This window comes from Spea bombifrons, chromosome 3 (genome assembly GCF_027358695.1).
Source record: "Spea bombifrons isolate aSpeBom1 chromosome 3, aSpeBom1.2.pri, whole genome shotgun sequence".
Lineage (NCBI taxonomy): Eukaryota > Metazoa > Chordata > Amphibia > Anura > Pelobatidae > Spea > Spea bombifrons.
In genome coordinates this window covers 115,480,237-115,504,834 of record NC_071089.1, presented here as the reverse complement: position 1 = coordinate 115,504,834, position 24,598 = coordinate 115,480,237, and the positions used below count along the sequence as shown (strand labels likewise).

The 24,598-nt window shown below is 39.8% G+C and overlaps 1 protein-coding gene across 1 annotated transcript in view; it reads right to left on the bottom strand.

The window, feature by feature from the left end:
* PKHD1 (PKHD1 ciliary IPT domain containing fibrocystin/polyductin) overlaps window positions 1–24,598 on the bottom strand; it is a 174,115-nt gene that overhangs the window by 110,954 nt on the left and 38,563 nt on the right. The window contains exon 35 of the mRNA XM_053460479.1: window positions 19,365–19,367. Within this exon, the coding sequence (XP_053316454.1) occupies window positions 19,365–19,367 (3 nt within the window). The remainder of the gene's footprint in view (window positions 1–19,364; window positions 19,368–24,598) is intronic.

Below are 24,598 nucleotides of genomic sequence, written 5' to 3'. Positions count from 1 at the left end.
ACTAAATAATAAAAACATATCAGTAAAATATATTCAATATAGTTGGAAGTTTTAATAATGATAAGTAACCGAAAAAAGTTATCAACCTTCCGTGATGGGCTGATTGAAGACTGACCTCTGCTTTTGAATGAATGTTTAGTAATTGTAATTTAACCCTTTGTTCCTTGATTTATTAAGGAAAGCGATCATGTGCAGCTCTCGAGCAGGACCCTCTTTTGTATAGACTCTGTATAGGTACTGTAAGAGGTGCTGCGTAGATTAATAATTATCATAATAACAATAATACATAGAAGCAAAGTGTTTTAGCCAAATGATTATGGATTTGGTCTTGAAGAGATCTGCCGTCCCCTCCACGAGCGCCATCCTTGCTGCAGAGCGCTGGGATATGACATCATAAAGCACCTTGTGTCAGAAGAGGGTCCCAGTTAAGAGATATCATTCGCTGTTTTTTGCTAATTTTTTATTTATTTTTTTGAAAACCAAAACATCATCTTAACCAAAACTTTTAGATTTTCTATTCTTTTAATGCTTAGCATATATAAATTAGGATGAATGTTCAAACCATATTTACAACATTGTCTTGTAACCAGAGATTATGAACGGGCATGCTTCCTGCCCCCCCTCATTAAATATAATTTCCAGATTGATGAAGAATGGGTGATCTACTATATGTATATTTTAGATATTATACACAGTATAGGTGCGATCCTGATGGAATTAGACTGGGAATAGCACACAAGGAGCCTCTCCATGCGCAAGAGGCTGCCTGTATCACAACTTCATACCTCCTAACATTTCAAGGGGCCAAAGACGGATGCTTTCGTTTTAATGGGCGTGGTTAGAGGTGTGGCTAGAGGCGTGGCTAGGGCTTTATCAAGACGTTTTATATGCTGTTGGGACCTATTGATGGTTATTTATAAAAAGTGCCTAGAAAAAGAGGGGGCATTAGGGGAGGAAAGAGGGGCATCAGGGCCCAAAGAAGGACTGTACCTTCTGAAGAGGGACACTTGGGAGGTATGTAGCCACCAAGGCCGCTCTTTACTCATCTGGTACAATTTTAGTCTTTATTGTAGTGTCCCCAAAACCCAGGTCGCAGGAGGTAGTAAGCAATCATATGAAATAATGGGGGAAATGTGTAAATACTATAGTTATAGAAAAAAAAAATAAACGCGAACCAATTCTCCAACCTGACCCACCTCGGCACAGACCCCACCCCAACCCGCGCCTTGGCCATAACCCTCGATTTGGACACCTGAAATGTTGGGAGTGCTATCTAGATTTCCTAGAGTTAGCGTAGAATGCCCACTATGTGCTTAAAACACAAAGACCTCCAACAGTATTCTTCATACTTTCCAAGTTTGTAAAACTGTGCAATACTGGCATTTTTATGAAGTCCTTGAGAAATAATTACTATTTTTGGTTAGCACTGATCTCTCAAACGGGGAGCTCACATGAAATGTCAGTCTCACGCATCTCCAAGGTGCACGGCCTCTGACAGGGCCGACTTCATTTACTTATTCTTTTCAACGCTCAGGGGGGCAGCCAATGCAAAAAAAAAAGCAAATATTTTAGAATTGTTTTTATTTCTGAATCCCCAAGGCTCAGTGCTTCGGTGCGAACAAAGAAAACAAAAGGTGAACAGTAACAAAGTGTCCATTGAGGTTCACGATGAGCACCGGTTCTCCGAGTCAGAGGTTGGACTCCCCAAAGTCCTTCTCTCCTTGGTCTGCAGGAGGGTTGGATCTTCTTGGTCCTTTTATGCAGACTGGAGTTGTCTGGGGAAAGGGGGGCATCCAAAGGGGACCACATTATCCCCCACCAAAAATGCCAAATCTCACAGAGATCCGACTTCACCATGATCAGTTTGATAATTCAAAGATCAGTTTAATCGGAATAAAATATTTCAATAAAAACATAATGGTCGCACGCGCACAACGCCGAAACAGACAAAATATAGAAAATTATGGAACCGCACTTTTTTGGTTTGCATCATAAAAAAATCAGTCAACAAGCTTAAAAAATGCTGAGACTTGTGAATAAAAAATGCCAGGAAGTGATATTTTTTGCATTTTTTTGCAGTTGTAAGTGCCGTGTACATCACCTGCTTGGCCAGCAGATGGCGCCATTGATGATGTGCCTACATGTTCAGTGTAATAAAATACACTGATTATTAATGTAATAAAGTAGTTATAGTTCTGTAAATAAATCAGTTAAGTGTCAACTGATCAGATTTACCAGAATCCTGTATTTTCCATATAGAATTTATATTCTAAATTCTACATTGTGCAGAAACACATGTTCTGCGAAATAAAATACACTTATGTCAATATGGACACGTCGGTCTCTATCATACCTGCTGTTTTAGATTCAAGCATAACGTAGGTGCATGAGCTGAGTGTTCTTATCTCAGAAATATTCATTACCGGATAGGAACAACTCCAGCCGAGCTCTGTGCAGTGGGGGGGCTTCTGTTACTTTTGACCCACAATAAGCATATTGAATCGGTCTCCTTCACTATGCAGTCAACGGCTTCCACAAACACCCAATATTCTCTTAGTGAAATAGCTATAGCCAGTATATTCACAAAACTGCATGCGCTGCCACTGTGAAACTGCCACAGAAGGCCTTTTTGGTGTGGGGTGGGGTTGTTTTGTGCTTTTTGGACACCGTCCTTGAAGATTTCCACCAGAACATCCAGCTCTCCTTTGGTTTTCACCAGATAGGGAGGAGAGGAAGGGGTCCCAGAAGAAGAAGAAGTTTCCATTCCAGTGTGGCCCTACTATTTGGAGCACCTAGTTCATTCTCTTCACATCAGATGGTGGATAGCCGCGGTGGACCTTTTGACTCCTATATCCTATTGAGGACTTCAGGCCTCCTCAAGAGAGTTGGGGTAAATTTGTTGGGGGGGGGGACCTGAAGGACCCGATAAATCACATCTGATTAAAAAATCTGGAGAGTTCCTGTGAATGTGTTTACCTTACTTCTAGACACATCTTAGACGCTGACTGTCACAATCTAAAGACTTCCTATCCTTAAGAACAAGAACAAGCGCTTACTGAAGCGGCACAGAAGACTCAGAAATAGCGAGAAATTATGAACTGTTAGGTGGCATTTTGCTAAATGTAATTGGTATCATTTTTCACCGGCACATCTGCCAAATGCTCTTTTTATAGGGAAATTTCTCTTTTAAAGTGTCTTCCTCGTACCAAGCTTGATATTATTCTTTGATTGTCTTCTTTATTGGTTCCAAGTATCAAACTCATAAAAAAAAAAACCGTTGCAACTTATTAAACATATTAACGTGATGATCCACCTAAAAAAATACACATAAGCAGTTTTCATACCTGCTTCCATAGGGTCGTAGATGCTAATGGGGTCTTAGCCCCAGTTATCCTTTAAAGTGCATGAAGTTGGCAAGGAGTAGATGGGACAACCTGGACATGGAGCGGCCATGGCCAAACAGTGCTCTCCTGAACTAAGACTGAGCATACTGACCTGGAGAAGTAGCACTTCATCCGACGACTCCATGTCAAACCCAACAAGTTTCCAGCTATGCTAATTTCTCATGGGAGAACAAAACCATTAGGAGAAGACCTTGGCCAAATTCATGTTCCAGGTGCCTCTGCCCTGGGGTTATAAGGAGCTTCTCCTCTTCCGAGGAAGTGGCTTTGTGAAGGATCAGGGCTCGCCATGAAGGAGGGTTTGCCTAACTGCTCCAGGGGTGTGGATGAAGGGGGCTACTAGCCCTATATGATATTGAATGGGTTGGAATTGGGAGAAGAATCGAGCGGGTGGTGGACATGGCGAAACGCTGCTCCACAACCTCGTAAAAAGAGGAGAGTGACCTGGAGATTTGGGGAGAAGACCCCAGGTCAAACCCAGAGAGTTTCTGCGTTTATCCACCGTGCTTTACCATAAAAACAAAATGATCTCTCTTTGGCCACTTGGACTACTGGGAGCTATGTTTTTCCCATGTAAGGTACCCCCTATTTAGATTATAAGCAGGGACCTCTCCACCTGTGAATGTGACGCCCTACTTCTTATGTCCTCTTTCCATATCGGACAGTGCTGGAGAATACGTTGGCACTATATAAATCAAATAATAATAACATTATTCAGGACAAGTCCCAGGAAGTTCAGGGATGATGGCAGGTATGCACTGGTACAAAAATATAGAAGTTAATGGTCTGTTGTAGTGTTAATGGTTTCATGGTAGTTACCCAAAAAGCCGTATTGGGCTTTCAGAAACTGAACATTACTACTTGGATATTTAATTTACTGAAATTATCTACAACTCAACATAAACTCAGCAACTGGACGTGATAAGAGCCCAGCTCGGGAACTTCGGCTGACATGACAGTTGTTTGCAGTTAAATATGCAATGGAGATTAATTAAAATACTATATATATATATATATATATATATATATATATAATTTTTTTTAATAAAAATACTCTTTTCCATATAACTGAACATTTCCAGTGTATTGAAAATGACGATAGCCCCCCCCTACGGAAGTGGCCCTGTACACCTGCCTCGGAAAGGTTAAGTAATAATGATTAAGGCTGCGACTTGTCTCCACGAGAATTCATTCCTTGCTTGACTGGCAACAAGCTGGGTTTGCGTCGCGAGCAAAAAAAAACCGCTATGGTAACACTCACGGGGTAGCACTTATACGGCGATGACAGATTGCCATTTAACCGGCTAATACAAAATAAGTGTTTCTGTTCGGATTTCCAAAGTATGACAAGGTTAACATTTCATGTGATGGAATGCGATGTATATTTCTCCCGTCTTAAGGACCTGTGACTCCAAACACTTCATTTCAATGATGGAATGTGTGGTCTACGCTGTCTCGCGCTCTGTTCCAAACCTCACATGTACATTAATATCAGGAAAAGAGGGGCCCTTTTATTTTTATAACAAAATACATTGTGAATTATTTTTTAATTTTTTTTTTTTTTTTGGTTTTCCTGCCATCTGCTCTAATTATTCCTAACGCTCGGCCACCATCTTCTTACAACAATGAAAATAATTACGTCCTCGAGGGCAAATAAAAAAAAAGAGAGATACAGGGATAAACAAAAGTTAATTACATTCTGCTCTCAGGGAAACAAGCAACCTTCCTAATAACAAAGCAATTAGCTGGGTAGGGGCATCACTTACAGTTAAAAAAACCCCTGATTTTCTTGACTTTTTATTGTAAAAAAAATATTTCTTGAGATGATTTCTGCATTACTTTTTGTTGCCTTTAGAATGGTAGCGTATTTTAGAAGCAGTGTATTAAACTCATAGAATTTCCAAATTTTTCACTTTAATTAAAAAAAAAAATCAAGAAACTTTCAAATTCCGAAATTATATTGTACAGTATTTGCTTGGATATAAGACAGGGTTTTAAGACCCCCTGGTCTTATATTCAAGGTTGTCTTATAATCCCACCTCAAATAGAGGTCTGACTATAAGACTGAGATCCAGATCCCCCGCAGCGCTGCAGGGAACCTGGATCCTCCCCTCTGGCAGCCGGTGAACGTCTGTGCGATGCGCGTAGACATCCTCCTCTGCTGACTGGCGTGACATGACCTTCCGGTGCTCCAGCTTAGAAGCCCCGGCAGGAGTATCAAGCAGAACCAGAGGTTGTCTACGAGCATCTTGCAGATGTTCACCGGCTGCCCCAACTAGACACCAGGGAGTCTGGAGCACAGGAGACAAGTCTGGTGATGCATTGGTAAGTCTGGGGGGGCAGAGTGGCATATCTGGGGCAGAGTGGCATATAGGAGGGTATAAGGCATATCTGGGGGGCAGAGTGGCATATAGGGGGGTATAAGGCATTTCTGGGGCAAAGTGGCATATAGGGGGTATAAGGCATATCTGGGGGCAAAGCGGCAAGCCTGGGGCAGATGTGCATAACTAGGGGGCAGGTTCGGAAATAAAACATAAGAAATGCACTTTTCTCAATCATAGTTTTTATTAAATTTTTAAACAAGTTTACATGTGAATTAATGTTTACTAGTAAAACATTTTTTCTATATGGTCTTATTCTGGCTGAGTTCTGTCAGAGGGCATCTGCCCATGATTATATACAGGCAGTAGGGGGCACATGCGGTGCACTCTTCCCCCTAGTTAAATTAACCCTGTCATGATCAATCATCTAACCTGCTACATTCAACGTGCCATGACATTAGGATGAGGATAAAACTTATCAGGAAAGACTAACGGATCTCAATATGTCCGACTTGGAGGAGAGGAGAGGAGAGAGAGGGGGATGGGATAGAAACATTTAAATACTTTAATTGATTTAACAAAGTACAGGAGGGAAGTTTATTTCAAAGGAGGAGAAATGCTAGAATAGGAGGTCATAATCTAACGCTAGAGAGTCAGAGGCTTAGATGGAATGTAAGGAGGAAAGTGGTAGATAAGTGGAACAGCCTCCCAACAGAAGTGGTAGAGGTTAATAGAGTAAGGGAATTTAAACATGCATGGGACAGGCATATGGCTCCTAAATCTAAGATTTCGTTTTCTGGCTGATTACTAATACATATTCTACAGTTGTATGTGTTTTCTGTGAATACACATTCATTGGCAAATAGTTCCACAATAAAATATTCTATGTTAACAAGAATGGCACACAAAAAATCCCAAGGTAGCATAAAGCATTGGGGACCCTATTCTGTCAGGGACCACGGAAGAGAGTTACATTTCCAATGACTTAAATGTAAGCAGACAATCAGAGTGTCAGAAAAAGTGTCGCGGGGTGCTGGGGTGTATGGTCAGTGGCATTAATAGCAGGAAGAAGGAGGAGGTTCTGATACTTTACAGTCAGACCTCACCTAGAGTGTTGCGTACAGTTCTAGAGACCCCGTCATCCGAACGATATTGGGTTCAGAGGACGGCATCTAAAATAGTGAATGGTTTGCACCATAAAAATGATCAGGAAAGGCTACAGGATCTTAATATGTCCGGCTTGGAGGAAAGAAGGGGGGGGGAATGCAATAGAAACATTCAAATAGTTAAAGGGATTTAATAACGTACAGGAGGAAAATTTATTTGGATGAAGGAGAAATGCTAGAACAAGAGGTCATAATCTAAAACTAGAGGGCCAGAGGCTTACATGTAATGTTAGGGAGTTCTTACTTACTGAGAGAGTAGTAGATAGTTGGAACAGTCTTCCAGCACACGTGGTAGAGGCAAATACAGCGAGGGAATCTAAATATGCATGACATTGACATTACGCTATTCTCACTATGGGACCAGTTAGTCCAAGGAGTGATTGGGATTTTTTACATCAGGAAAAATGGGCAGACTAGATGGGACCGAATGTTTTTTTTCTGCCGTCAAATGTTTTATGTTATTACAATTACTGTCCATGCTCTCGGGACGAGTTTAGAGGCTCAAATTATTACCGCTGCTTACTCTGTCGACTTTTTTGTGTGTTCCCAGCTTATAGTATATTTATATTCCAATTCTAAAGAATAAAATGATTATATTTGTGTTAGATATTGGGATAGAAATGAAACTATATGCATGGGTGTTATGCTTATGGAGGTGCCTGCGAATGAGGTCATAAATAATAATAGCACATCATTTAGCATGGGGGTAGCTCAGTGCCTTTATTTTTTATGCTACAGTCCATGGGTGAACATGGAAGCGGTTTATCCGTCAATGGTATTCATTAAGCTGCATATGTGCAGGGTGTTGATGACAGCATTCTATGGTCGGTTAAATTTCATTAGACAAGCATTGTGGATTCTAGAACAAGTTTTTATGATCTGGAACATGGATGTAATAATGTATCCATTTAACTAGCGCTAATGCTCTGCTCACCCCATTGCATCTTTGACAAAATCTTGGCAATTAGAATGTGAACTATATGTGGATTCTCTGAGTATGTTGCAAAAGATCTGTGCAATTGGTAAATGCATTAGGCCTTCAACCCAACCCACCCAGACTTTTCCCAAGCAGAAGTGGTGGAGGTTGACACATAGAGGCCTGGGATAGACATAAGAGGATCCTTAAGACCAAGGACAGCAGAGAAAAAAATGGTCAGACTAGGTGGACCAAATGGCTTTGATCACCAATCTAATTCTTTGTATCTCTGTGTTCTAGAAGACAACTTATCCAGGGTACAGGGAGTTACTAAAGTTCTAATAATGCCCAGGGACAGATCTCCCCAACCGGCCCATATACTCCATGCAGACACTCCATGTATGTAGATAGATAGATAGATAGATAGATAGATAGATAGATAGATAGATAGATTGATTTCAGGTTTACACATACTTAGAGGGCTGCTTCATGATGCCACCTCAAGCTCCATCCACAGAATAACTCATCTTCTCCCCTTCTAGCACACACAGTACCTGTACTCATCAGGCCAGATGACAGCAGGGACATAAGCCTGGTTGTTGGGACTGTCTGGCAAACTAGGAAGTGTTCGCAGCTATGAGTCTCATACACATTGCCGCTTGTATTTACAACATCATTGGTACAGATGTTTATAATTAAAATTGAAAAAACATCAATGGAGCATATTTATATAATATATAATATATATTATATATTATATAATATATACATATATTTACATTGTATATAATATATATCTATATATATATATTTATATTATATATAATATATAATATATTTATAGTATATCATATATATATATATATATTATATATAATATATTTATATAAATATATATATATATATATATATATTGATCCAATGAATACAATTGTACCAAATTCAACACCATAACAAAAAGAATAATATTCAGCTTCAACGAATACCTAGACAATTGCATCCTCAATGTTACCAACAACCTTCACGACAAAGATATTGATCTGTTGCTAATAAATTATCATTTTAATGTGACCTCCGGTGCTTATTCTATCGGTTTGTGTGCCTTCTGCCCGCGCCGGCGATACGCATTGCTAAAAACACTCAGCTCCTGCAAAAACTGGGCAAGCAGCAGTCATACACATCAAAGATGAGCCGGCTCGGTGAGAATCCCTTGGTTACAATACACAGGATTTGGATTGCGCAGCTGATACTAAATCAATGAGCAGCCTCAGCCTTCGGGCAACCCTGCTACAGCTTCTCAATTACTCCGCGCCGCCTCGCTGTGACAATATCACCTGCCAAGCAGCACCATTATTTCACTTTTCATGCATCGCCGCATCAAGACTGGATCTTAGCTGAAAGTAATGTTTGAAATTATAGGAGAAAATGAAAGGCGCATCCAGATCCCCCTTCAAAACCTAGCATTTACATAAGATGCTCTGAAGCCGACCCGAAGGGACAGTACAATCGATCCAGTACAAAAACAGAGATAAATAGATACTAAACACTCCAAACAAACCCCTCTGTTAAAGGCGGCAGCGGTGCATTTATATATTTGTTCTGCTTCATTCTGGTTTTTTTTGTTAAGTTAACATGTCTGGGTATTTATGTGTTTTTTTACGCAAGCTCTGTTGGGTTATCCATGACTTAGCTGAATAGACGGCTGAATCTGGGCATATCTTTCTCCCCAGAGTTTGCTTTTTTGCCCTTTTGCCTGTATTGTATGTATAAACATATCTGGGGGCGTCTCATACACATAAATGGGAACGTCCCAGATATCTCTCTTTTTTTTCTGGGTGAGTGCCTTCTGTGGTGGCCATGACCAGCCCCAGAGAGCCTTTATTGAGAGGAACTGGGCAAGGAAAGAACGTAGAACATGGGTGGTACGCATGGCCACATGCCTCCAACCTGCCCAGAGAAAGTAGAAAACCGGAGTGAAGAAAGGCTATACCTGCAGACACGGGATAAAAACCCAGACAGTTCCCAGTATGTTCATACATAAGTCCAAGAAGAAGCTCAATTACTCATTTTTGTCCTGAGTGTGACTTTTATTCTCGTAGAGTGACTTCTGTCCACAGTACAGATAACTCCAAGTGCAAGAGTGATGGCCTACTTAGAGTTTTCTTATACATACGGCAACTCGACCATGCTTAAAGTAGAAAACCTGGCGAGATGATACAAATGCTGTTACCGGTCCCCTTGAAGTCAGTTGAGTTGCACTGAAAACCTCACGTTTCTGTGGTTGAGTTTGCAGTCAAGTTCACTTTAGCGAAGAGATGAGTGACTCAGGTACTTCAACCAACTGGGGCCAGAGGAACTCAATAGCCCACTTGACTCAACTCAACAGTTTTTGACTGGATGCTACTAAAAATTAGATAATGGCAGAATTGTTTCATCAAAGACACTTCTTTATAGAACACTGGGTTTTGATAGTTTTGTTTATAGGTCACCGATTTGCTATGATAAATACTTTGGGGAAATGCCAAATGCATAGCCTATGACAGGTATACCCCCACCAGACAACAGGAAACCAGAGGTATCTACCAGAGGACTAGCTCTTGGCAGAGAGGGGTGTCAGACCACCTCCAATCGTTTGAGCATCACGATATGACGATATATCATGGATCTTTGTACAATGACATTATAGAGACTGGCAGTGAGTACAAAATGTCACTCCCTTTAATGGCAGATGCCAAGTAGTGGCTCCTGTTTTATGTGAAGAGGAACAGAATATGAGATCGGGGTTGCTTTGCCAAAGGGTGCTGACCTTGGTCAGGCCAAAGGCAGCTCCCTCTGTAAATACATCACCAGCAATATCAACCCCACGACCCCCACCCCGAACAGTCTAGAAGAAGCACAGAACATGGAGTCCAGCCATCAACAGGAATGCATTACAGAGGTTCCATAGAATAGGTCCCTGAGTAAGTCTTTTGTAGTTTGAAGAAGTAAGGTACTCTGTCCTTTGTCTCACCCCGAATTCCCTTAAAGTCTGTTAGTTTGTATCAACAAGGTTTTGTGAAATGAAAAACACTTTACATTTAACAACGCATTGTTAAAGGGATGAGAGGCCATCCTTTCCTTAAAGGACATTTCATTCCTTCACAGTGGAAAACAATGAAGTTATTCTGCTTTGTCTACAAACCACCAATAACCAGGGATTTTACTTCAAATATCTTTACCCAACCAGTCATAAAACAATTGTTATCTGGAATAAAAAGGATCAGAATCCCCAAGTATAGTATTGCAGCATTGATGCCAAGGATTTGGCCATGCATCACCATTAGCTGGCCACAAAGACATCATAACAAGTTGATTATTCATTCATTTCAATCCTACAAATGACCTTATATTAATTAGTAGTAAGAAAAACCCTGGAGCTAAGGGGCTTGTAACCCAAGACCCCCAAAAAGTACAATGGCATTAATAATTCAGACAGTGAAATATTCACCCCCTGAGACACATTTTTCAACTAATCGAAGTAGTTCAAACCAAAAAAAAAAAAAAAAAGATTACTTTACAAATGAAGACATTAATTAAGAGGTCAAACCCCACATGTAGTTGTTTGGGCACAAATGCCAAAAGTATCATTTCAAAAGAGAAAAAATAGAATTACATTTCAGAATTTTTTTTTTAAGTTAATTTGTGTTTTAATTAAATGTAATTAGCATTATAAAATTCACCTTTAAATACAAACTTAAAATTTGACAGCTAATTTTCAAACTTTTTTTTTTTTATAAAACTATATGATTTGTATTTTTCCATAAAATATAAAAGACATACATAGGACACAACACTTTAATTGTGACATGACATCAGTAATCAATCTGATGTCTGGGGGGCCAGCGCTCCCAAGGAAATTTCAAGGTGGTCCTCCGGATTATATAAGGAGGTTAACAGTGACCGTAAATATGTTGAGAAGAATAGGAAACAGAGCCTGGGCAGGAGGAAACATTTTATTAACTAGAATTTATGCTGTTAATATCTGTGTTTTTGCATCTTGAATGAGGAGGTAAAACTTATCCAATTCTTTTGTACACAAAATGACTAGTTTGAGAAAAATTCTATTCTTCTTGCTTTCTAGACAGAGGCGATCTTTTTCTAGTTCCATAACTATATTTTATAAAGTTTATATATATATATTATATATTTTATACTATATATATATATATATATATATATATATATTTATATTATATCAGAGAATTCAAAGTACAAATGTCTCCATACTGTGCCCACATTAGTTATCCCAGTGTTGCCTTAATCCTTAATACTGGTATGTATTTTTTTTTCCCCTAAATCCTGTATTACTAATATATTATTTAAAGGTGAAAATCAACAAAATGTTTGTCTGGGACAATTTAAAGGCAGCTGAAACATTTAACTGTTTGAGTGCCAAGGTCATTTGTTATTTGGGCGGCCTGGCCTAATTTTGTAGATTTTGCTTCATTTGGATTTTAGAAGCCTTTAACACGCATAATAAATGTATCCAAAAGATGTGGCTGTGCCTATGTGTAGGTTGTCGTACAAAGCTCAAGCCATAGGGTAGCCATAGATGTGGTTAACTGCTATAATTATACAAAAGAAACAAAATATCCAGAGAATATACAGTATATAGGTAGATAGATATATAGATAGATAGATAGATAGATAGATAGATAGATAGATAGATAGATAGATAGATAGATAGATAGATAGATAAAAAAAATGGGTATATTTTTATATTTTAAAGTATTTATTTATTTATTGGGGGCCCTTATCAGTGGGGAGGAGTACCTGTTATGTTATAGTATCCTAACCCTGCATATACACAGGTTGACGGGATGATTCTTCCAGCATGCTGGTAAATTGATCTGGTTATATCTCAGCTGCCAGCATGCAACCCATCACATATTCTATTATTAAACACAAACTCAGCAAATTCAACATCCCTAGCAGAGGTTTATTAAATGCTACGGCTCTCAAAATACTTAACCTTGAACTCACACAGAGCTGCTGCTGGATGCCAATTAAGAATTGATGAACCCACCTGATTTTGCTTATGATTTAAGAGAAGTGATAGCTGTCAACTGTCTCAAGTTCCAAAGGCAATACACAGCACTGCGCTTACGTCCGGACTAGAACATGCTCCAGTGTGCAGACGTGGGACCCGATAAAGTTGTTAAGTATGCGATCTGCAGAGCAATGAATCAAAAGGTTTAACCCGAATGGAAGGATTAATCCTTTGCGTCCTAAAGTTGAAGGATAGGCAAAGTAAAATTACCCCAGACACTGGGGTATGTGTACATACTTCCTAATTAACCTCCCAATTCCCTCTGCTAGATCAACTAGACATACTTAGTATCTGTCCTATATTTCAAGGTCTTCTGTCCTCAAACAGGCCCTCGGTAACCAGGGCTCTCTGACATCCAGAAGCTGCGTAGCATCATCAGATAGCAGGATCTAAACTGCACTCAGTGTCCAAGCCAGACAGTAATCCCATTTCATGTCACCATCGTGGAGCCTTATCTCACACTCTGACGCCACACTATGAACCGATCTGATTTTCCACAGTAGCTAAAAATGTTTTATCTTCTTTATGTAGACATGTTTCTTCCTGATACGATACCTCCCAGGGGTCCCATTTAGAGCAGGACAGTTCCAGCTCCCAGACAGTAGGGATCATGAGATTGTTGGGGAAATCCTCTGATCCCGTGACATCCCAGGGAGCTGTACAATTGGTGGTGTTGCAGCAAATGCCTCCATCACAGCTCCCAGGTGGCCACCTTGTGATGCTCTGCAGCCAGAAGGTGGCTCTTTAGGTAAGGTGGGCAGGTGACCCTGCCTTAAGCCTCACCACTCCCACCAGTGGTCCTGCTCCTCTCTGCCTCCTGGCTGGATGACTCCTAATCACACTTGTGGCGGGTTATCCATGTGTAGGAGCAAGAGTACCCAAACACAGACTTTGTTGGGTGAGAAGTATTGCCCAACACCACAACCGAGAAGAAATTGACCCAGGAAAGCAGGGCTTCAAATCTGAAGAATTCCCAGGTATGCTCATAATCCTAGTTTTATGGCTTCTTTGCTAAACTGTGTGTGTGACAGTACCTGGATGTGTCATGGTGGAGCACACTGAATGCTGGTGCACCCGGTGGTCGCCTCTACCAGATCTGCCACACTTCATGCAGCGAGAGCCCCTTGGATCATCAGTAGACCAACAGTGCTAGTAATAAAACCATGTTACACCTTTTTAAGAAATACATACAATTCAGAAGAGGAAACATCCCAATAGGTTTCAACACATGGTTATATGCACAAAAGCAATAAAAGAACCATAGAAAGATTACCATATGTAGAACCCTTTTCCTTGGGCCTGCCATTCCTAAGGGTGTTTACATCCTTGCTGGCACTTTCAGGAGATCTTGCTGGCACTTTCAGGGGTAAAACTCTAGACTACCAGAGTATAGTGTACGTGGACACTAGTGTGTAGATATACAGAGCAAGCAAAACAATACACAATTCCTTAGCTATATGATTTGTGGGTATGCGTATTACAGTGAATCAAAAGGAACAGAGAAAACATATCTAAGAACCACCACAACACAATATAAATGGGAATATATATATATATAATATATATATATATATATTAATATATAGGTAACAATGTAATCATAATATCTGCCCTCTCCTGTAGGTGCTTCCAATAAAATGTTAATAATCCTAAAATCCGTCCCGTGGGGTTACGTTGATGCACTCACTGTTGGGGCCCTAGATGGAAGTAGCCATAGTCTGTGTCTAGATCACTATATAATGATAGGAGTCATGCTGTCCCACTATCTGTATAATGACAGGAGTTATAGTGTACCCTCGTCTGTGTCTGACTCACTAAATAATGATGGGAGTCGTAATGTACCTTGTCTGAGTCTGGATCACTATATATAATGATAGGAGTTATAGTGTACCCTCATCTGTGTCTGGCTCCCAGCAGACATAGTCTAACACAGTGAGGGATAGGCATATGGCTTCTGAATCTAAGACAAGACCAACAACTGATTATGGTTTGAGTCAGGGAATATAGACAGACCTGAATGATTCTTATCTGCCATCAGTTTCTGTGTTACTTTAAACAAGGTGTATTATTATATTCCTTTACTAATGTCAGATCTACAGTGGCACCTGCTGTCCCCAGGACAAATATTTCATAGGAAATATTCTGGATGATCCATGATCAGTCATGCATTTATTGTATGTAAACCTGTACTGTTCCTTCAAGATAAAAATAAAATAAGCAGATCCTGTAACTTTCAACAAAATGAAACATTATCCCTGAATCCTTGCAAATGTTCGAAATATTCAAACTTTTAATCCTGGACTGACAGATGCCTTATTGACTAAATAAATGAAATTAACCAGAGCAAAGTAATCAGGCATTTACAGTATAAATGTTTGAAAATGGCTATAGATTTCTTTTTATTCTATTTTGCCTGGATGCTAATAGAGTCAGTGAGAATCTCTATCATAATTAAAGCAGGCAATGAGTCGCAATAGGAAAATACATTGGAATCGCCCTTAAGGAAGCTGTGTGCGCTCCGAGTTACAATATTCTTGCAGACTTTGAATATTCAGACACACTTGACGTGAAAATCGTAGTTTTCTGTTCCTTTAGAAATATTCATCCCTTGTCCCTAAAGCAGTCCCATTTCGTAAATGAACTATATTCTCATTGCATCGACATTCTCCGGGGTTAATTGAATGAGATTAGATTTTTTTTTTCTTTGCCAATGAGAAATAGTTAGAAAAAATAATTTTAGCTTAAAAAATATGAAATAGTTAAATTTCACTCTGTAAACTAGCTTAAAAAAAAAATTAGAAATAAAAAAGTACAAAACTAAATAAATAGTTAATCTCTATAAAAATAATTGTACCTTAAAAATATGAAATAGTTTGTAAACTGTAGCTTAAAAAAATTAGAAATAAAAAAATAAAAAAATAAATAAATAAAATGAAAAAAATTCTTATTCGATGCCATGCACCGCGCAAAATTGCTATTTTTTTAAGCATGCTATTTATTTATATTTTATTTATATTTATATATATTTTTTCTTCTCCAAATCGAGCTCCCTTTTCTCATTTAGTCCAACAACGACTGTCCTCGTGTGAAATGACCTATTTTATTTTTTTTTTTCTTTATTTTTTTTTTTTTTGCCTGGGGGTCCCCTGCCCTCATGCCGGTAACTAGATAATACACTCTATCAAAGATTTTTAAGAAAATCATTGGGAAGGCAAAAGGTCTGATAGGTGCATCAATCCCAACCTGACAGAGCGAGGGGTCAACCATTTATCTCTGCACATCGCCTGTGGTTAGTGCAGAAGCCATTCTGACTCTCTGCATGTTTTTTAACAGCTTTTTCAGATGAAACTCTCCTATATCTTCTACAAGCTACTCCCTGGATCCCTCCTGTGCTAACATTCTATGCAGAAGGTTGATATGGATTAGTGTTCTTCCTGCGGGAGGTTGCCTTGTTGCATATTGACGGTCTCCCCAGAGTAATGCAGGAGTTAATGCATGTGTATCGGGCCACTTTTTTACTTTCATACTTAAATGGACACTCAAGCCGTCATATGCACTTTAATACATATGATAGCTGAGAGGTCCCTTAAAATGTATGCGGAATCCCCCTTGAAATGTAATAATCCAGAACCCTCTCCCCATATGCATTTGCCCCTTTTGTCAAGCCCTGGACATTGGTTAATTTAATCCAAAAAATGTTGTGAAAAAAGTTATTTTCGTAATTTCTGCTTAGAGTTAGTTACATAAAAATAACACAGAATATTTTAAGGAGCTTTTTTCAATATATAGGGCAACAACCTATCAGTGTCTGCTCTTGCGTCACATGATAATTAAGTGTTCCCAGCAAAACTTATAAATCAGGCAACATTTTGTATGATTAAAGAATTATTTCTTTAAGCATTCAGTAGTACTGAGTTACAAAACATTAAATTAAGCAGAGAAGACGGAATAGCACCTTTAAGGCATGTGATCTTTTAAACTTTAAAACTTTTTTAGAGTTGTCGCTAAATCATGCTTTATTCTTATTTTATAATTTTGAAGTACTCAAATAATAAGTAGCAGACTAACACTAAGTTCCTTTTGCTGTTTAATATATTTTTAATATAAATGGGAATTATTATTATTTATTACATTTTTTCTTTTTCTGATATAAATTATTTGACACTCAAAACAGAACAGACTTCAGGTTCTACTGTGAACTTCAGTTCTATTTTGCTATATATTAGACCTCCTAGTTTTTAAAGGATTCTTTTATTTTCTGTTTTGGTTCCTACTAAATGTGATGTTCAATAAAAATGTAGTTTTTTGAAGAAAATTCTCTTTGTGTAGCCAGTTTTTTGTATATATAAAAAAGATGCCGCTGGGCACATCAGGTGCGACCAAGCTTCGGGATTTACGTTGTTGAAAAAAACTCTTCAACACAATAATAGCAGCCACATCTCTTTGGATAAACCTGTCTGGGACTCGAATGCAGTCTCACAAATATCCCCCGAGATTAGTCTGTCTTAAATTGATGCTCTAGCCATCATATGCACTTTGTTTATAATAGCATATGGACCCCCTTGCAAATGCATTGAAGGAATCTGAAGAATCTCCTCATATTCATTTGCCCCATTCCACACCCACAAGCTTTTTTGGCTTCCAGGAGATCTCTGCTACAGCACCGTCTCTGCAAGACTTGTGGGGATGTCTAACGAGACAATTTATTTCACTAGGAGGGCTTTCCTGCCACTGATTGGGTGATTCAGCCCCTCTAACTGCCCCTTTGAAAGCTGCTAGCTGCAGGTAACAGATTGGATGATCTCTCACACTCAGGAAGTGACATCACATCCATATCCTGCATGTTGGATCAGTTTGCACAAAGCGATAAAGACACAGGGAAGCAGTTTGGGGACAAAGATGGCACAGACAGGCTGTTTGGGTGCTAAGATGGCACAGACAGACTGTTTAGGGGTGAAGATGGCACATAGAAGCAGTTTGGAGACAAGGTTGGCACTGACAAACTATTTGGGGGACAAAATTAGGACTGTGGGTCATGTTGCTTGGTGAAGTCGCAGGGGGGGGCAGAGCAAATTTTTGTACCGTGGTATCTGGTTAAGGCTTGGTCTCAGCTAGTAAGAAGGGTGGTATTAGGGTTTGGCTACTCAAATATCATGGGAGTTGTAGTTTTTTTTAGAACAGATGCTTCAGGAATTGTTATGAACAAATAAAATAAGCATTCAGAGATTGAGTTCTTGTCTATTATCACATTTAAACAGCACATTAAAGCTTTCACTTTTTAGTCACCTTTATCAAATTCGGGATTCTTCTGAACATCTGCCAAATTGTAACAAATAATGGTAACAGTAGCCTCTGGGTTTATTTGACTTTTTTTTTCTTAGATTCATAGTTCCGTTTCATTGCCTCTAAATCCATCTTGAAGTCTTGCAGTAGTTCTCAACGCCATTAATTAAAGCCTGCGCCTCAATGTTTGAAAGCAGCAACTGGCAGAGCACACAGACTGTACCGTATTATCATTACACATTTACTGGTGCGGAAAAAGACCCAGACTTTCCTCCCGAACCTCATTGAATTGTCTGTACAAAGTTCCAGCTTCATTTGTTAATTGCAAAAAATTAGTCGGGATCACAAAGTTACCAAGGACATCCACCGCGACCAGAAAGGGTAGTCGATGGTGGGGATCGACTTCCAGTGGAAGTAGTACTGGCAAATATAGTGAAGAAATTCAAGAAAGCTTGGGATGTGAATAAAGCTATCCTAAAGAATTAATAACTAAATGTGATTCAAAAAGGGCAAATGGGCCAGCTGGTTCCCTTCTGCTCTCACTATCTTTATACGTGGGGGGCAGGCCCGGACTGGGCCAAAAAAAATAGGCCCGGGCATTTAAGCCAGAGCAGCCCATTTTTATTTAAAACATCGGGTTTTTTTTTTTAACTTTATTTAACATCCTCCATGTTAAATAAAGTTAACAAATGTTTTAAAGTTAACTGATGTTTTAATTTAAGGCCAGTGCGGCCGTACACCCGTAAGGCCGGCCCTGGTGGGGGCTTCCCGGCCCCTTGGAGTGGCGGACCTGGTCGCAGTTGCGGCGGGCTTAAGGGTGCCCCTTATGCCCTGCGTTAATGAGGCCGCATAGGCCCAGTCAGTCCGGTCCTGACTGGGCCTATTTTAAGGTAGGAGCCTAGAGCTAGAGCTCCATCAGCCCCTAAGTCAATACGGCCCTGCCGCGGCCCGGCCCAACGGGGAAATGCCCGGTGTGCCCGATGGCCAGTCCGGGCCTGGTGGGGGGATTGTTTCATCAAGAGCTCTGTCCATGTAATACCCCAAATCAACCCATCGAGCCCACACAGTCACTACAGCCAACAGTTGGAATGGCTCGTTTTGGGCAAAACACAACAGAAACCCTAGATTTTGAGTTGTTCAGACTAAGATCAAACCAATTACCTTTTTCCGTGGCTATGCATTGGAAACACCCTTCATACCCACTAGCATTTCAAATAGCCGGGGAGGAACACTTTTGTGTTGCATTACTGAGACTTTTCCTTTCTGAAGATCCTTTCTGCAGCTTCTTTACACTTTCATGGGGCTTCTATTGCTGTAGAACACTGTGATGTGGCTCGTTTAAAACGATGGTCATTAGAGGAGGAAAGAGGAATTTGTATCCTAAAGAGGGACTCTACCTCCTAACAATGGTCAGCTTGGAGGTATGTCTCTTTAAAGGTCTGTGAATTTACCTTGTAATACATAAGCACAGTAAATTGTTCAAAGTAGACTCCTGCAGACAAGCAAAACAGCCTTCAATTTTCTGTGCCAGAGTAAATAACACTACAGAGATAGATATAACGGAGCCTCTGGCACACTACTTATTGCAGAGACAACAACTCACATTTTCAACATAATTTCTCTTTCAGGATATATTGGTGAAAGGAACATTAAACGTGTCCATTTATAAGGGATTTGAGTTCAAGAGGAGAGTGACTTAGAATTCAGTACTTGATATCAACCTTATGATTGTTTGACCTTAGCATGGCAGAACTTCACACGGACCAAGGGTAGGTTTGCCATGTCTTCCAGGAAAAAATATAATTCTCACATACGAATGGTTAAAATTCTGCCCCATGCAATGTGTAAGATGTATCAACTCAAAAGGGAACCAAAAAATCCTGCATACTGCAGAGTCCTTTATAACATGGCAGTGTCATCAAGCCTAACCCCATTGTTGACCCAGTCCATCAAGTCCAACCCCAGTGTTGACCCGGTCCATCAAGTCTAACCCCAGTGTTGACCCGGTCCATCAAGTCTAACCCCAGTGTTGACCCGGTCCATCAAGTCCAACCCCAGTTTTGACCCAGTCCATCAAGTACCACCTCAGTGTTGACCCAGTCCATCTAGTACAACACCAGTGTTGATCCGGAAAAAAGGCAGAAACCCCACAAATACGTGATTTCCAATTATGCTGCAAAATCAGAAAAAAATCCTTGTTGACTCCAAAATGGCCTCTGATTTCTCAATAAAATACATGATAACTAATCGTGTCATTGAACCCTGTATATTCTTCACCCACCCCATATTTATAGGTCTTAACTGAATTAGATAACGTCTGTGGGTATTGTAGCTACTGTAGAGAACCAATAAAAGATGTGGTCACCCTAGCATACGAGAAGCTGGTCAAGGACATCATCCCCATGTTCTCCTCTTTTAAAAGCCAGACAATGTCTACACCAGCTCACCCAGCTACAGTGGGCTGTTATATTAAATCCCCGCACACGGAGTTTAGAACATTGTTCACTGTGAATGCGCGAAACTTGGTTTTGCTTCAGTAGTCCAGGAAAGAGATGCTGAAACTAAGTAACGAAACTTTAACAGAGATACTGATCCCGACCAAAACTTCCCATAAAAAAAGAGAGACAAATATACTTAACCTGCAAACTCAGCATGTTTTAACACTACCCATCATTGTCACTCCCAATGACATCTCATTAGAAATTGAAGATGGACGCGGACAGGTAGTCTGTAACGCGTAGCTCTTCTCCCCTTCCCTCTTGGTATTATGACATATAGCTCTGAGTTAATTAAGTCCTTTGGGTATACACAATCAGTGCATTTTTGGTAGTAAGCTAAATTACATTACTTTTCAGGCTGATACAATGTGGCAGTGTAAAACTCTTTAAGATCCTTTCCCATTAATAAACTTAGCCTGTGCTCAAAGAATATATATATAGATAGGTATAATATATATATATATATATATTAAAAATAGCTAAAAAAACTAGTAATTTAATGAAACTACGAACCAGTTAATTGATTTGATAGACATTCCATACTTGCCATAATTCCATAATTTAATTTGGGTTAGTTATCATTTTAAATTTTTTTTTTATCATTTTAAAAACAAACACATTTGAACAAAGAATAACTACTTTAATGAGACTGTGTAATGGGTATTTTTGTTTTTTTTTATATTCCCCCAGTGCTAAAGTTTTCCCTGCCAATGCAGAATATTTTAGGGTACTTTTTTTTTCCATTCCTGATTTTTGATGCATCATTGGTTTTTATTCCAAACTTAATGTCAGGCGCATTAGGGTTGCTCCTTTTTTATTTGTGTAAACCCTACTGTTCTGAAAATATCACGCTACTTGCAGGCAATCTGTTGGAAGATGATGAAACAGATGCGTTATAAATAAACCCTGTGATTAATTGTGATAGCCTTGCTATGAACCATGTGTAGAGAGAGGGGGGTAATAAATAAAATGTATACTCCACTCTTTGTTCTCTTTGTGAATATTTGGAACCTGACATAAGAAGCTGGCTAGAAGGGATTTCCAGATTTGTAGACACCAAAATAGGGTACATAAAGCCCCAGGACTGGCCCTGGGTGGCAAACAGTCGCAGACTAGGGCACTGAGTTGGTACAGGGAATCACCAGTGCTGGATTAATCAGGGTCACTGTCTTGAACCTAGCCCAAGCATGGCCCCGGCCGCCCCAGGGCATACATTCAGGAGACCTTATACATTCAGTCAAAACTCAGGGTAGATTGTGCTGTTGGGCAGTCAGGTTCCCCAGTAAACCGCTGCTCGGTAAGGTCAGTTAGAAGGGCACTCTGTACCCAGTGCTGCGTGTCCTCCTGAGAAGAACGCCATGAGATGATGTCCCATCCTGGCATTTTGTAGAATGGATAGTCGCTACGGAGGTAAGTGAAGGGAACATTGCCCTAAATACACCACTGGAGACATGTTTGGTTCTGGCACAGTGTACATTTTTGCATAGGACTGTCCAAGACACGGGAAACGTCCTCGGATCCCAAGGAATGTCCTAAGCAATCAGGACTATGTGGCCCCCCTAGCTGGTAGTCGGGTACCTTGACATTCTCGAGCGGAATCTGCGGAAGGGCAGTTGTCACACAACAGAGATAAGTTTCTTTCACAATACAATGTAGCTTATTAGTAGTCACAAGTCATACTAAAAACACTGCAGAGGACTTAGAGATCATAGGTTAAATCTTCCAGCATTATGATGTGCCAAAACCTGAATTATGAAAAACTGCATTAAAATGCAACTGTAAAGATAAAGAATATTAAATCTGATTTGCGTTCTGGCTCTTTGGGTAACACAGTTGCGCGTTCACCCCATTGTCATTTATGAACATTGTTCTGGGTTGGAATAGTTATTGGTTATAAAAATAAAGGACACAATATTTTGTGGCCAGTGGTCTCCTTGGAACAGTGTGAAGTATGTGACTTGGTATAGAATTAAAATAACCGCAATTTGTCATTTGGCAAGGCCTAGTTGGGTCAAGAACGGTCCAGCTGCCCACTCAAGGCTCCTGTTGAGTTAGACTCAACTATATGACCGGATCATTCAGTCTGTTAAGTCAGTTGACTCACAAAGTCAGAGGTCAGGTCTGTCAGGAGACGAGGAGCCCAGGGTTTAATAAAGAGTTAACTTGCCACCTCTAGAAGAGTTGAGATGATTTTGTCGAGTCAAAGCCCAGTTTGAACTTGACTTTGACTTGTCCCAACTCAAATATTGGACTAGATGAGTAGAATATTGTAGTAACCTTTCTAAAATGGTCTACAGATACAAATAGCTTTACCTGTAGTGCTTTATGAATATCAAAGCATAATGGCAAATTTTATTAGAACATAAAACTGGGAGGAACAAGTCCACATGCCCTCCAGAACCTTTCTGTATCTGGTCTACTTGATCATTCCATATCAATCAGACAGCTTTAGGCTCGTCTATATTATAAAATATGGAAGTCGTTTTTATTTTGTATGATGTATTGACGCACCATAATAAATTTGGACGTTAAACGACCAGACTGTTAATAAAACAAGTGGAATGCCACAATCAATTGCTCGGAATGCATTATTGATCCGTGCATAACTATTTTGTAACGTTTTAGGTTCTCTGACAGTTAACAAATGCTATTGTTCTGATTGATAGAGAGCGAGGAACATTACCAAGGTTAAAGATGAAGACCTCTGTGAAAAATGGTGGTCTCCTCAGCTATGGACGACACAGAGTGATTAGCTTTGGTTACTGGGGCATGAGTAGCATAAATGGACTTCGTTCCACAACTAGCATGATGACCATTTAATGAAAAGTAAAATCCACGATTCCTCATTGTCACAAACAGTAAATAATCACCATGCTGAGAATTGTAGAAACATCACCATTGTGCAGGATATATCTCAAATGAGGAGAACAAAGGGTCATAATCTAAAGGGTCAGACTCTTAAATGTAATGTAAGGAAGCTTTACTTTACTGAGAGGGTGGTAGAGAGTGGAACAGCCTCACAGCAAACAGGTTGAGGCATAAAGTTATCCTTAATCTAACATGAGACGAACAAGTGATTACGTTCTCAGTCTCTATAACAGGAAAAATAGACAGAATAGATGGGCCAAATGGTTCTTATCTGCCGTCCATTTCTAGGTTCCTATGTTTTTACATTTTTACTTGTACTGAAGCCAACATGCTTAAAGGAACAATCACATTTGAGATGAAGCCAAATCTGACTTTGTTCCCCATGATCTTTGGTGAACTCTGCATTAGAATCCTACAGTCAACCCAGTTAGGAAATTGTTACCTGCTTTCTAGATTCTCTCTCCATTGTTTTCAGAGACTGAGCCTCTAGCACTAAAGATAGCTGAAAGCCACGCATCTCCCCTTGTAAAGCCTTATGGTGAGGCATCGAGAAAGTAACCTCAACATACAGCAAAACAGAAATATAAAAAGGGGGGTTCTATGTTAATACTTCAGAGGATAGAAGTCTACACGTTCTAGAGTTTCATGACATTGTCTTTGTCTTTTCTCTGCTCTAATATGTATCTCTCCTGTTCCAATACAAGACTGCTCCTTTGGAGTGCCCTCCTTCATCTTATCCAACTCTCCCCTTGTCTCCTTCTTCAGGGTGAAACTACAGGGTAACAGGGCACCACCTAACTCATCCTCACCTCTCCTAGACTCACTCCTGCCATTGGCCTGTACTCCATCAACCAGTATTATTATGTATTTAATCAGTGCGATGCGCTTGTGTGGCTGGTCCATCTCAAACACTGGGACTTTACCGCTTGTGTGGTATCCCGTCAACTCCTTCTAGATTGTAAGCTCTTTTGACCAGGACTCTCCTTCCCTTTAGTTTCCAAAAGTCCAAATTGTTACATGGCTTGTTATGTTCTGTTTACCCATCGTACAATGCTG